Source organism: Egretta garzetta, unplaced genomic scaffold (assembly GCF_000687185.1).
Source record: "Egretta garzetta isolate BGI_Z169 unplaced genomic scaffold, ASM68718v1 scaffold51, whole genome shotgun sequence".
Classification (NCBI taxonomy): Eukaryota; Metazoa; Chordata; class Aves; order Pelecaniformes; family Ardeidae; genus Egretta; species Egretta garzetta.
The window spans coordinates 2,002,850-2,016,608 of NW_009258549.1; the positions used below are offsets into that span (position 1 = coordinate 2,002,850).

Below are 13,759 nucleotides of genomic sequence, written 5' to 3' on the forward strand. Positions count from 1 at the left end.
TAATCTCCTGTGCCTGATACCCTGATACCCATATGTTTGACAAGGTTGAATTTCCTGACCAGAGTTTCTGCTCCCACTTGAAGATTTATTCTTTAGCTCCACCTCCTGGCTCTTGGTTTGTGGAAAGGAGAATTCTTGCAAATCACAGAGCCTCAAGAAGGCATCAGAAGTATGCATCCTAGGTACAAACATTAGTGTAGAGGTGTATATGGGGACGTTTTAGCTGGGGCAAACTAGAATTTGTTGAGCCCACTCATACTGGCTGTCAGAGTGGTTCCAAAGAATGTTTATCAATATGGTGATAGGCACTTTATATATATAAATATAAATATATATATATAAAAAAATAAATAAAAAAATATATATAAAAATATAAAGGCAGATGTTTCAGTGAAGAGGTGGGCAATGGAATATATGTCTCATAGTTTCTGCTTTTTCTTGGGCTTTTTGTTTCTCAACTGTGGCAGTTTCGATACATGACAGACATCACAAAACAGTCTTTCTTTATGACTGTTTTTTCTCTAGTACTTCCTCAATCTCATGGGGGTGGGGAGGTACAGAAGAAATCGTCTGACACTGAAACATTAAAAAAAAGATCTCTGAGGCCTTGCAAAGCAGTCTTGATTCATGCAGGGAGAATTGCTTTGACTGTGTTCATCTTATTCAACCAGGAACTGCCCAAGAAGTGGAGGAACAGAGCTTAGCCATCTGGATTTAAGAAGCTGAAAACCATGTCTCTTCCCCGACAGCTGCGAGAAAAGAGGTAATGTGCCTCTCCCTCTTCCTGCCTCTCCACAAGCCTCCATGTAACTGTTACGATCTGTTCATTTAATTTGGATGCAAGCTTCTTTGATGATTCTAAAAGACTTCTTGTTATTGTAGCTTCCAAACTGTTAGGCTGCTCAGTGTGGAGCAGACCATTTCTTAAGCTGGAGTGACCTTGCTTTCTTCTTTTCCTGGGAATATTCACCACCTAGGACAATAGCGGGTCATTGTCCTCTTTATAGCTGCAAACAGTTTCCCTTTTGTTGGGGTTTGGGATGTGAGTGTTTATGATATGACTAATTATCTCTCTTGATCTCCATAACCACATCCCTCTTCACAGTAAGTGGTAGTATTTATGGTGGTGTGGGTGGTGCTGATTCATGTCATTCTCCACGTACAGCGAGCTATTGCAAGACTTTGCATCATTACTTCAGCCTTCCAGATGGACTATGCATTGTGGAAGCCCCTGCTTGGGATATTCTCCCAGCAGAACAAACTGAGCCAACCGCCATGGGATTTGTATTATCAGAATATTTAACATTACATCAGCTTGGCATTTTTTAGATGATCCTTTTTAAAGTTTCTCTTTCTCTCTACCTCATTCATTATCCCTTCTTGATCCTTTTTACTTAAGTGCTAATATAAATACCACTCTAACAACATTGAGTTGTAAGACTGAAGCAAAGGTGAATTTGTCTTCTGTTTGTCAAAGATGTTGTACCAAGGAGAAGGTCCCAGAGGAAAAAGCACCTGCCAATCCGTGCTGTTTTATTGTGTGGACAAACCAGACGAAACATGAGAGCATGGTCATATGGCTGCTCTTTAGGTGTTCCGACATGGATCCTTCCTCTCTCTTGCTTCAAATCCAACACTTTCTAGGATCTGCAAAGCTTATTCTAACCTTGCCCGCTATCATGTATTCCTTCACGCATTTTGGACATTTTCAAACAAGTATCTTTGTGCTTGCTTCAGGTTATTTGCTGTGACTGGGATGTCTTCCTGCAAATATTTGCTAGGCTACTCTTTCTTTTTTCAAAGCCTCTTTAAGAGTTTGCTTTACTGTGATGTTTACAAGAAAGCTTGACAACATTTTGACAGCTGGCACAGGCACCACTAGTTATGATATAGAACAATACTATATCTTTGTTGCTTTGCTTTTTTCCCATTTGTGCTTATCCTTCTGTTGTTTCTTATTGTATACGTATAAGGTACATTGTATGCATCTTACACATAGAGTGTAAGGTTTTTAGGAATCAGCTTTGTGCTGTCAGTTTCTACAGCACCTAGCACAACAAGCTGTTTTCTCAGAACTGTTTCCTATTCCCTACAGTAATGCAGTAATAATAACAGCATAAATCATGATACATAATGATCTCCTTAGAATAAGGGATACTGCTGCAGTTATTATTGTAAGTCTACTAGATGCTGTATGAAGGATTAAGATGCATCCACAGTTGATCACAGTTCTCGGGAAAAGCTTACCAGCTCAAGTGTTTCTTTTGTAGTCCTGCTACCCCAGCAAGCCTAGGAATGATAGAGCTGTTTTTCAGCCTTGATGAACCGTCACTATGGTTGCTGATTCGTGCTGAACTTATAGAAATTTGACATCTCAAGATGAGACCTCTAGAGGAAGAGAATGACACCACAAGTTTCTAACTTCCTGGTTTTGACACTAAGTAATGTGATGTTGCCTAACTTTGTTCTATACGGCACAGAGACCTCTGAAGGCTAATGCCAGTACAAGTAACCTAAATCTTTTGTTCTTGCTTCACAGTGATTTTGACCAGCTTCCGGATGATGTACCAGTTTCAGCTAACATTGCAGATATTGAAGAGAAGAAAGGCTTTACTAATTATTATGTAAGAAGGAAGATTTATCCTGTCTCTATATGCCCTCATCAGTGACTGGTTTGATTGTGGGAAGCAAAATGCAGTTAATGAGGTGTAGTTTTTTGGCATGAATAGTTCTATGCAGAGACCTTCTCAGTGATTTTTCTTTTTTTCTGGAATGCAGGTTAGTCTATCACAGATTTATCTAAAAATTTATTGTCTGGGTGAAATGTGACAGAAGTATCCTGTAACATTGCTTGTTTTCTAAATTCTTAACTAATTTCTGATTTATTTCCTGTTAGAGTGCTGTACCTTTAGTGAAGATAATGGGAAAGGAATTCAAAGTGGGTTGAAGGGCAGGGTCTAGTCTTCATTATTCCATGGTACTGGCAAGTTAGGATGCTTCCATCTCCACAGAAGGTAGCATATTCATCAGCCATGAAAGAGCACACAGGAAGGGAATAGTAGGGAAAAGCATTATGAGATGTTCTGAAGAGGGGTTTTGCATAAGACCAACTCAGTCTGACTTCTTCAGGGTATGCTGCTTTTGCTGGAAACATTGCTCATAAAGCCTTCCCGCTGCAGTATGCAGGTTTTACTGTGGAATATAGTGACAGTTGGTCTGTCTTTATGTTTTCTGAAGGATTTGGCTGCAATGTGACTCAGAGGTCAGTGCATGGAAATTGGCTCCTCTAGAGCAAAGCAATTTTGGCAAGAGACAAGAAATAAGGTAGTGGTTGGAGGAGGGCTTTAGAAGTAAAGCTACTAAGGTTTTTTTTCCAGCCTTTCCTTTGGTCAGACCATAATTTAAAGTCAAAATACTTGAAAGTAAAAAATACTTTAAATACATTAAAGTAAAAAAAAAAAGTCAAAAAGAAGTATGAATGCCTTCAGCTCTGAAAATCAATTCATTTAGATGTCTGTCTATAGTTTTAGATGTTCAAAGCATCCTATTGTAAAATATTTGTATTTACCTCCCTACTATTCTTTGTTTGTTACTGAGGGAAGGTGAGTAAGCATAAAGCAACATTTAGTCATTTCAGGTGTCCTTTTAAGATTAGATAATAGAAAGCACCCACAGGGACATGATCTATGGGAAAGCTGGACCCCCACATATACCACACTGTCTGGTGCTAACTTGTTGTTTTCTAGTACTTTAGTCTGCAGATGCTCAACTGAAGGCTTACTTTCCACTGCCCTAAGACGATATTCCCACTGCCAGAGCACTGATCTTATGTTCCTATTGCATGCCTCACTTTCATCTGATAAATATTTATAAGCATGAACATCAGCCTGAATCTCCCTTCTCTGTTTCAGCTGTTTGTCATTGAAGTAAAGCTTAAAGGTGGTGGCAGATACCTGATTTTCCGACGCTATCGTCAGTTCTACGCCCTGCACACGAAACTAGAGGAGAGATACGGAGCAGAGAGCAACAATAGCCCTTTTACCTGCACACTCCCCACATTGCCAGGTAAGCTGTCAGTACCAAATCTGTGCATGATCAGCAGCCTCAGGCTGTCCTAAAGAGGAATGCATTGCAGGAAAGTAGTCGTGACAAGGAACTAGTTCCCAGCTGTGGATGCTGGAGAAGTCAAGTTCTACTGGCAGTCCCTCCACTTGTAGTGAAGTTCATTTAGAAACCTAAAATCCTTTAGAAAATATGTTTTTTCTTGGAAATCCTACTTTATCCTGATTGCTTCATTTCTCTGACAGCCTCTATTTTTTAAAATCCAATAACTGTCACAGGTTTTATATTTTCCAGGAAAAGTTTATGTCGGGGCCAAAAAGGAAATTGCTGAGAACAGGATTCCTATCCTAAATGTCTACATGAAGGTAAAACTTAATTTTATGGTAGAGATTGCATTGAACACTGCAGATACTTACCCCTTGAAATCAGCTGAGAGACACTGCACTGTTGTAGTCCTAGGTATCTGCTTCTCTCTGTATTGTTTTTCCTGAAGACACAGTGTCCACACTGTGGGACAACCTGCAGTGCTATTCCCCAGATTGTTCAGACTGTAGGATCTGCTGGAGTACGCAGTTCACAAATGCTCACTGCCTGCCTTCATATGTAGGCAGATATCCTTACAAAAAAAACGCCAAAATGAAGATGTATGAGGAAATGGTGAATCTCCAGGTGTTGTGTGAATATGGAGTTGATATGTGTACCTAAGGGACTAGGGGAGTGGGGTGGGCTTCTGGATGTACTGCTCCTCAGTGAAGACACAGCCAGTAACATCAAGGAGAGAAATTCTTTGTGTGCAGGTGAACTGAAGACCTGACTTTAAACCAGTAAAAGTCTGAAGCCAAGACTTCCAGTACTTAAGATTGCCTTCTTTCCATGGTCATTCATGTTCTGAAGGGAAATGCAAAGAGCAATTTACTCCTACTGCAGTAAATCAGGCACCAAAAGAGTGAAGCAATACATTGGCCAACTCCAGGAGTAAACAGGAGAAACTGTCAGCTGCTCAGCCATGTCCTGCTGGGTGAGAAGGGAGAGGAGGGAGGTTTCTGGCAGTAATGGATATCCTTCGTGATCCTGTAGGTCAGAGAGGCATGCTTGTTACATGTAAATAAATAGAGAATTAGTCTCTCCCACTGTTACACTCTGCTTGCTACTTGCTCTTGGCACAGAACCTCCTCTGCCTACCCGTTTGGGTGTTGATGGATGAAGAGGTACGGCTGTTCTTCTACCACTCAACCTTTGATAGTGAACAGGTGCCTCACAGGCTGAGAAGGCTTCGCCCACGGACACGCCGAGTGTAAGTGATTGACATGTTTTTTCAGCATTGCTTGATGTAAGAGATGCTGTCCAGTTTTGGTTTGGTTTTTTTTTTGGGGGGGGGGGGGGGGGGGGGCGGAAGAGATGAGGATCACCACTGTGTTTCCCAAGTGAATCCATGAAATATGAGGATCTTTGTGGTAGAGTGAACACAGGGTATTTCTTGTTTTCAGTAATCTCAAATTTTTAAAGTGGATGTGGTACTTGCATTAACAGAAAATTTCAAAATGAGAGTATAGCTTACTTTAAAAAAAATGCTGCTCAGCTCTATCTGTTAATAATTCTTCAATGGCAATATCTATCAGAATGTGCAGAATATGCAGGCCAAGCTTAAGGACATAGGCTTGCACCACTGAAGTCAATGTGAGTTTTGGCACTGGATTCAGTGAGATCTGGTTCAGACACTAAATGAAACTGAATACTTAATTTGTCCCTGTCCTTTGTCTAAACAGGGGCCTGTCCTACATAGCAGCATTGACACCCCTTTGGAGAGCTGCTAAGTAGACGTCATACTTCATTACCCTTTAGACAAATTAAATCTCCTTTCAACACAGCAAAGATGAATTCGCTTCCTTTTCACTTACTACAAACAATGCAAAAACTGCACATGTGTATGCATTCCTGGATGTGTGCATGATGGCAGTTTGAATGCCATAAACGCTAGAAACAGGGATGCCCAGAAGGCAGTGTAGGGGGGCTGAGCAGTGCTGTGGAAGAGAGGTCCAGGATACTGACTGTATTGAAAATTCCATCTGTTCTTAACAGCAGACATCATCAGATTGCTGCTGCTCTGCACTGAAACTCAGAGAACTAGGGCAATGTTGTTGCATCCATATTTATTTACTTCAGTGCTGCACACAGATTCTCATGCAGTTTCTCCAGTGATCTATGGCTTGCCTGCCTCTTAAATAATGAAAACGCAGACACTGTACTACTGATTGTGTAGTATTTTTGATGACCAGAATGACACATTTACTTCCCTGCTGTCTTCTTTCTTTACAGTAAAAGCATTTCACCTCAAGTGCCTGTTTTTGACCGCACGGCAACTCCACGGGCTGAGGTGAGTACTCTGCACAGTCTGTCATAGGACAGAAGATAAAACTCTGCTTAACTTGGGTATCTCATCAATCAAGTTCCCTTTTCCAATTAGAGATTGAGGAAAGAAAGGAAAGTGAAATCAACACAGGAAATCAATTGATTTTAACAACAGGGAATGAAACAAAGGATGGAAAGAAGTGTCTGTTCCTCCTTACTTGAGTAATGAGAAGGCCTATTGTGAAGTCAGAATGATGGGAGGTTCAAAACTGAGAGGCGTGCCAAATGGTCCACATTTACATAGTGATACAAAGAAATTAAATTTAAAACAAGCACAACCTTCAGTCTCATTGACTTCAGCATATGTTTAAAAGCTTTGCAGGTGAGGCATCTTTCTATTTTCTGTAACATAAGTGTTCTGCTGAAAAGCGCCTATACTGTACTTTGCTGTCTATTGTCTTGGTATTAAGCACATGGAACTGCTTTGTAACCAGTACTTGTATGAGCACGGACTTGCTTCCTGGAAGATACGACTTTGCCTTGGAAGATTAAAACAAACCCATGCAAGTGCTTAGAGGTTTGTTGGTTTTGTTTTTTACACTGAGTGTGGCAGGCCTTGGATCAATCATATCTCTTGGGTTTTATCTATTAATTTCTTAATATTGAATATACCTACCAAAAATTTTCAATAAATGAAAAAAGGCTTTTGAAAGAGCTATTAAGTAGAAATATGAAATACCAGCACGACAGTAGCCGTTGTCTTTTTTTTATTGGGAGAACTCTGGGCATTTGGCAAGACCAAAAGAACCATCTCAACACAGAATAAAGAACACCTTTTCATTTCTGCTCCTCTAAGACCATTGTAATGGCTACCATGTTCTCTAAGGACAATGGGGGAGATGTGCATTTTTGGTAATTTGGCCACTGAAATTATTCAAGAATGGCTTGTTAGGGTGGTAGCATGTGCTTACTGCCTTTTTTGGGTTGGTGTTTTTGTTTTTGTTTTTGTTTTTTTCACTGAAGGGGGCATCTAAGTTTCATTTTAACTACATGTCAATTTCTCAGACTTCCCCAAATCTCTCCATTCAGCATACAGGCCTGAAAGCTCAATGTGGAAACAACAGTGAGTTACCCTTCAATTAGGACACAACACTTCTGCAGTTCTTAAGGCTCTTTGTGATATTTTGTAGCAAATCTGAAAGCTGTAAGGCTGCAACCAGAAATAATATCTATTTTTTCAATTCTCGGGATTTCAAGTTTTCAGATTGGCAATTGTCTTCAACTCTGTTGATTTACTTGCTCTCAAGTGCTTTCAACTTCTTTATTTTTACTTGCTCTCAAGTGCTTTCAACTTCTTTATTTCTCTGGTGCTCAGTGTCCTGTCACTTTAAGAACCCCAGCACGTAGCCCTCTCAGTGCTTTCACTACTTCTTCAGAGCATTTTTGCGTGTGCTGAGCAGAAGAACTTGTGAGAATGGCAGACCACAGTCATAGAGATGATCTTACCCCAGAAATACATCTGTGATGACAAAATGCGTACGATCATGTTGCTTTAGGCTTTCACCCCAAGAGCAGAGCAGAAAGAAAGATTCATGCTTGTAATTCTGTGAATTAACCATTTCAGTGTTACTCCTTTCCATAGGCACTGTTTGATTTTTCTGGAACCAATAAACTGGAACTCAGCTTCAAGAAGGGAGACTTGATCTATCTACTGAGCAGAGTAAACAAAGACTGGTTGGAGGTAAGGCTCAAGAGCAGGACTGAATTACTCGCATAGCTTGACATATGTGAGTAGAAAGGACTCTTGTAGCCCTTGGGACGTGCCTCCTCCTTTCAAAGAAAAAAAACTCTGTCATAATCAGGTCTTACTGTCAAGAATAAATCCTTGACTCCAAATTTGAAATTCTTTCCTTCCTTGATGGCTTTTAGCTTACAACTTTTCTGCCCCCTAGTCTTCAGTTTTCATTTGCATTTGCTTCTGCTGGAATGTTCTTAACTTCTTTGGAAGCGAGTAGACCACAAGAAGGCCACAGCAAGGAGATGGAAACTCCATTTCAGCGATTAATTGGTTTCTTGCCGCAGGGTGAGTTGCTGTATACTTCGTGCTTCGTACCACAACACACGTCAGCCTGATTAGAGAGAATTTGGGCAATGCAGCCGCGTTCTGAAAAAGGATGAGGAGAACATACTGTGTGTTTGCTGATAGGCTATCTCTGCTTGCTCAAACACCACAGCCTTCCTTGATAACCATCTGACTTGCATCTTTACACACCCTTTCACTCCCTGGCCTTGCATTGGACTGCACAATTGTATCATCTTTTTGTAGGGATGCCGTCAGGTCACTTACATTGCCTTTCTTTTCTTGATTATAGTAGGTTGTTTCCATGGAAATTAATTGAATTCCAGACCTCATGTATGTGGCCAAAACGGCACGGTTTTCTTCATTCTAACACGTCCTATCATCCCAGGGAACAGCTGGTGGTGTCACTGGGATTTTCCCATGTGCTTTTGTGAAGATCATAAAAGATTTACCACAGCAGGCAGACACGGTTAATAAAGTTCGCTGTTACTACCACGAGGAGGCTGTGAGCACTATCAGGTAATAAGAAAGTAGTCCTCCAGCTCACTGCTGAAGAAACGCCGACAATTCTCTTTTTGTGATACGTGATGATTAGATTTGTTCTTGTTACAGGGATATCTCAGTGGAAGAGGATCTGAGCAGCATTCCGTCATTCAAAGAGCTCACGGAGTTGATGAGGTACAGTGCAAGCACTTAGCTCTATGTTTAATAGCATTTAAACGTTGGTCAAGTTTGTTCCGGTCCTAGATTTTCCACCTTCTCCTTGGTCATCACCATGTTTTGGGTGTGAAATACTTTTCAGGTGTCCTGAGGAAGTTGTTCTTTGACTTGGCCCAGGGCCACCTGTGCAGACACTGGTCTGCCTTGGGATTGTCAGTAAGCATGGAATGCCACACCATTCTAACTCAGTTGTGATGGTTTCCATTTCTTGTGCTAAGATCAGCACCATAGCCGCATGCAAGGATCTTTTGTCTAATATTCTTCTTCCGGATGCAGGACACTGCCTTCTAACACCCGTTAAACTAAACTGGTGTTGAACATCAAACCGTTAGAACATCAAACATGAGTCATAGAAGACCTGTGCTAATATTCTTCCTTTCCTTAACCTTCCCTCCCCTCAAAAAAAGCAGCCGTAAGTAGGCAAAAGTGGGTACTCACTACAGTCAGCTCTTATGTATGGGAATTTTATCAAACTCACAGATTAACTGTGCCGTGCATGTGGTGTTACTGGAAATGGTTCTTGGTTCTGAGAGATTTGTTAGCTTAAACACAGCACAGCGTGAGTGTGGCTGTATGTTTTCTAGTACTAGCTGTATCAAGAATGCCAAGACACCCACGGCTTTGTGTGGCTTTTAGCAGAATGAATTAGATTGCCAGTACATTGTTCATCATGCAGCACCTCCCAGGCATTCCTTGATTTCTGGGGATCAATCCCTTTCTTTTCTACCAGGCAGGAGTTTGGCCAAGATGACATTGCTTTGAATTACCGGGACCTTGATGGTGATCTGATCCGGTTGCTCTCTGATCAGGATGTTGAACTCATGGTGTCTCAGAGCAGGAGAAGGCCCTCTGAGAAGCATTTCTTCCCTTGGAAGTTGCACATCACTCACAAAGATGACTTGGGTGTCTACAACACTAGTCCAGGAATAGGTGCTACTCAAACTGGAAGAGCAACAGAAGTGCTACATAGAGATGTTCCAGTAGGTAGCTGTGCAGTCCCTCTGTAATCCCTCTCTGCAGACAGTTTCCTTGAATGCACCTTTGAAGTGAGCTTGAAAAGAGTAATTCTTAGCAACATCTTACCTTTCAATGTAAAATCTGTACTCAGAGTAGGGAGTCTGACTGGGCATTCAGCATTTGTTCTGGAAGCATCAGGAAAACTTTCTCATATTTCAGTGAAGAAATTGCAGCTCACATTTGCTTTCTTTTTCCCTCTGACCAATATTTTGCATTCTGTTAATCAAACCTAGCACATCTGTGGTGTTCCTCATAGATCTTTTTGTAACCATACAGACTACTTATTTCGACATTCTGGGAAAATGTGTGTGATGCCTGTTCAAATAGCAATTTCTTCTCTGTCTTCTGCTTTCTGACACCTCATTGCAACGTAGAACTAAAACCAAATTGCTGTATGAGATTCTTCAACAAATAAAGTTACATATGAGTTTATTTTATCAGTTCCTATTCAAAAAGGGTTTTTTGGGGGGGATGAAATAATTCTGCTCCTTTGGGGTTTTTTGCTTGACAGTGAGGCAATTTTGAAGAAGAGTTTGAATGCTAGCTACTCAGCTTTCCTTAAGGAGGAATTCATTATTGAAAATAAATGTATCTTGCCATAATTTCTTTAATGGTTGTGCAATTAAAGTATTTTCTTCTTTAACAAATTTACTGCTGCTTGTAAGAATTGTAAGCTATGTACATTTTACATAAATTGTTTGATACCTAAACCACTGTATTTTCTCTTTCTTAGATGTTACCTGTAATGCTATCAGGTAATAAGATCTTCAACAACAAAAGTATTTACTGTGACTTATCCTTTAAACTTTTTTTTTTTTTCTTTTTCCTGATGTCACAGAATGATAGAATCACAGAATGGCAGGGGTTGGAAGGGACCTCAGGACATCATCTAGTCCAACCCCCCTGCTAAAGGAGGTTCACCTAGAGCAGGTTGCACAGGACATCGTCCAGGCAGGTTTTTAGTATCTCCAAAGAAGGAGACTCCACAACCCCCCTGGGCAGCCTGTTCCAGTGCTCTGTCACCCTCAAAGTAAAGAAGTTCTTCCTCATGTTCAACTGAAACCTCTTATGCTTCAGTTTGTGGCCATTGTCCCTTGTCCTGTCGCTGGGCACCACTGGGAAGAGTCTGGCTCCATCCTCATGACAACCACCCTTAAGATATTTGTAAGTGTTGATGAGATCCACTCTCAGTCTTCTCTTCTTCAGGCTAAACAAGCCCATCTCTTTCAGCCTTTCCTCCTAGGTGAGATGCTCCAGTCCCCTCATCATCTTTGTTGCCCTCCTCTGGATTCTCTCTAGGAGTTCCTCGTCTTTCTTGAACCAGGGAAATATACCTAAGCTTTAATATTCTGTTATCTGTAGCACTGCATTTATGAATGTAGGTGTATTGGAAAAAAAGGAAAAAGTTGAAAGATAAGCATCTGATCTTCTATATTTGGAGCCATAAATAATTTCTTACTTAGCACTTATTAAGTGTGTAGTTCCAGCAGTATATCAATCCAGTACAGACCTGCATAACAAAATGCACTCTCCAAAGAGTTGTAAGATGTGCTGCAGGCCATACCTGCTTTCCAGGTACAAAGGTTCCCACCTGAAGAACCCATGCATAATAAATTTCAGAGGTAGACAACGTATGTTCGGAAGAGGCACCCTGTGTGTCTTCCTTTTTTGCAATGATGGAAGGTTTTATTTGGCATTATTTTACTAAAATGTTACAAAATGTAACTTCTCACTTCAAAGGCACGGTAGCAATGCGGTTTAGGAAGGAGATGAAGCAATCAATGTACAATGATAATGCTAGTAACCTTCCACCTTGTGATGCATAAGAGAATGCATTGCAAATTTGAAACCTAATTAGCGTGCATGGCCTGCAAAGCTTCTGGCGTGCAGGATTACCCATTACCCGTTCCTGGAGTTCAACAGAGCAAATAACATCTGAAGATTTTCACGGACAGCTAGATCCTGTGATGTGACCAGCAACTCAGGGAGTCTGTCTGAAGATGGAGGAGGTATCCAAGGGAGGGAGGAAGGAAAGTGAGGGAAAATGTCTGCTGGGAAACAAGAAACCGTGGGGGGAAGACCATACATGAATTTCCTGGCCTCTGGAAATCAAAGCAGGAGAATTCCTTTCTGCCTGTATACCGTAATGCAAAGTAAATCCTGCCCATCCAGCAAAGGTGCACATTCCCCTCCTTGTCTGCAGATTTTATATAGTCCCAATGACACACAATTTCCTCTGATACTCTCATATTGTCCTTGCTCTTCATGTTTCGCTTATTCCCAGCATACATTTTTTCTTTGTATCTTTATGTGGTTCTTGTTAGAACCTAACTGTGCTATCTATGCTTTTGGTCGGAACTACTGGGATTTAGAGAAGGTGAAGGACAGTGCAGTGCAGGACAAATGGACACTGGCAGTTATATATTCTGTATCTGGGGACTCATCTTAGTCCCCTGTAGTTTACCTCTGAGAGCGCAAGCCTGAGTGTGTCTTTCCTGTATGGCTACTGAATTTTCCTATATATCTTGTTATTACTCAAAGGGTTACAGAGACAAAGGTAGTTCTCTCTCTCCCCTCCCCCCAGTATATGTACAAATAAACATAAAATACAGAATGATCCCTGACAATCTTCAGTCTAGCACAGAGTAAAGCAAGAAACAGTACTGGAGTAAAACCAAGGAATGCTTTCTTAGTCTTTCTCACTCACTTCTGCTGCAGTTAATCTTCTTTTTTTTCCTGAAAATACATTACTCCCATGACCTGCTAATTGTTAACACACAGACTGGCAGTGACAAACTTCCTTCCCCTCCCTTCCCTGTTAAACAGTCCCATCTAACTAAGCACTTTGAGAGCTAAAATAGGAAGCATAGACTTCCTATTTTACAGGCAATTACACAGACTTTCCTTGAAAAGGCGTGGTCTGCTGCTTTGAAAGTGGCATTTGAGGTGCATAAAAGATACAGCAGTTATTCTGAAGACTTACTTGCCTAGAAAAGCCTGTGGTCAGTTTATACTTTCTGTCTCCAGTGCTAGGGAGGTGTGGTTTTGCTGGTTTCAGCATCAGAGGATTCTGGTGCTCTGGGGGGAGGCTGGACAGGGGGTGTCACCTGCCAGGTTGAACCATCTGCTTCACAGACAGCTCTGGATCCAGGTAAGGGACCTGCTTCCTCTCTGGGGAAAGCAAAGTGGCAGAAAGGCTGCTCTCATACAAAGGCTTGTGAGTCATTAAGGGTTTCGTTAGCTATAACGATTATTCAAGGGCTCGGACAGCTGTTTCTGGTGTAAGGAAGTGGCATTGAGGAATCTGAAGGTCAACGGGAATTTAAAAGGAGTTTTTTCCATGCTCCCCTACCTAGAAAAGTCTCAGCTCTGTAAGATACTTGAGTAGGTGAGTTGATCGTATTATGAGAGAGCAATGAGAGATGGCCAAAAGGACTTGAATTCCAGTATTGAACAATGGGGTCCATAATCTTTGAACCACTCAATCTATTCTCAATCTCAACAATCACCAAAAAAAAAAAAAAAAAAAAT

The 13,759-nt window shown here is 41.1% G+C and overlaps 1 protein-coding gene across 3 annotated transcripts in view; it reads left to right on the forward strand.

Moving 5' to 3' along the window:
• Window positions 1–10,855, forward strand: part of NCF4 (neutrophil cytosolic factor 4) — a 25,255-nt gene extending 14,400 nt beyond the window's left edge. For 2 of the 3 annotated variants that reach the window (XM_035903294.1, XM_035903295.1), the window contains 10 exons: window positions 672–763; window positions 2,540–2,624; window positions 3,912–4,065; window positions 4,357–4,427; window positions 5,229–5,356; window positions 6,379–6,436; window positions 8,054–8,152; window positions 8,880–9,010; window positions 9,104–9,169; window positions 9,942–10,855. In XM_035903294.1, coding sequence (XP_035759187.1) covers window positions 732–763; window positions 2,540–2,624; window positions 3,912–4,065; window positions 4,357–4,427; window positions 5,229–5,356; window positions 6,379–6,436; window positions 8,054–8,152; window positions 8,880–9,010; window positions 9,104–9,169; window positions 9,942–10,218 — 1,101 coding nt within the window. In that variant the 5' untranslated portion in view covers window positions 672–731 and the 3' untranslated portion in view covers window positions 10,219–10,855. Of the gene's footprint in view, window positions 1–525; window positions 764–2,539; window positions 2,625–3,911; window positions 4,066–4,356; window positions 4,428–5,228; window positions 5,357–6,378; window positions 6,437–8,053; window positions 8,153–8,879; window positions 9,011–9,103; window positions 9,170–9,941 lie in introns of those variants that run through there. The other variant, XM_009647726.2, reaches the window with a different exon arrangement.
• The last annotated feature ends 2,904 nt before the right edge of the window (window positions 10,856–13,759 follow it).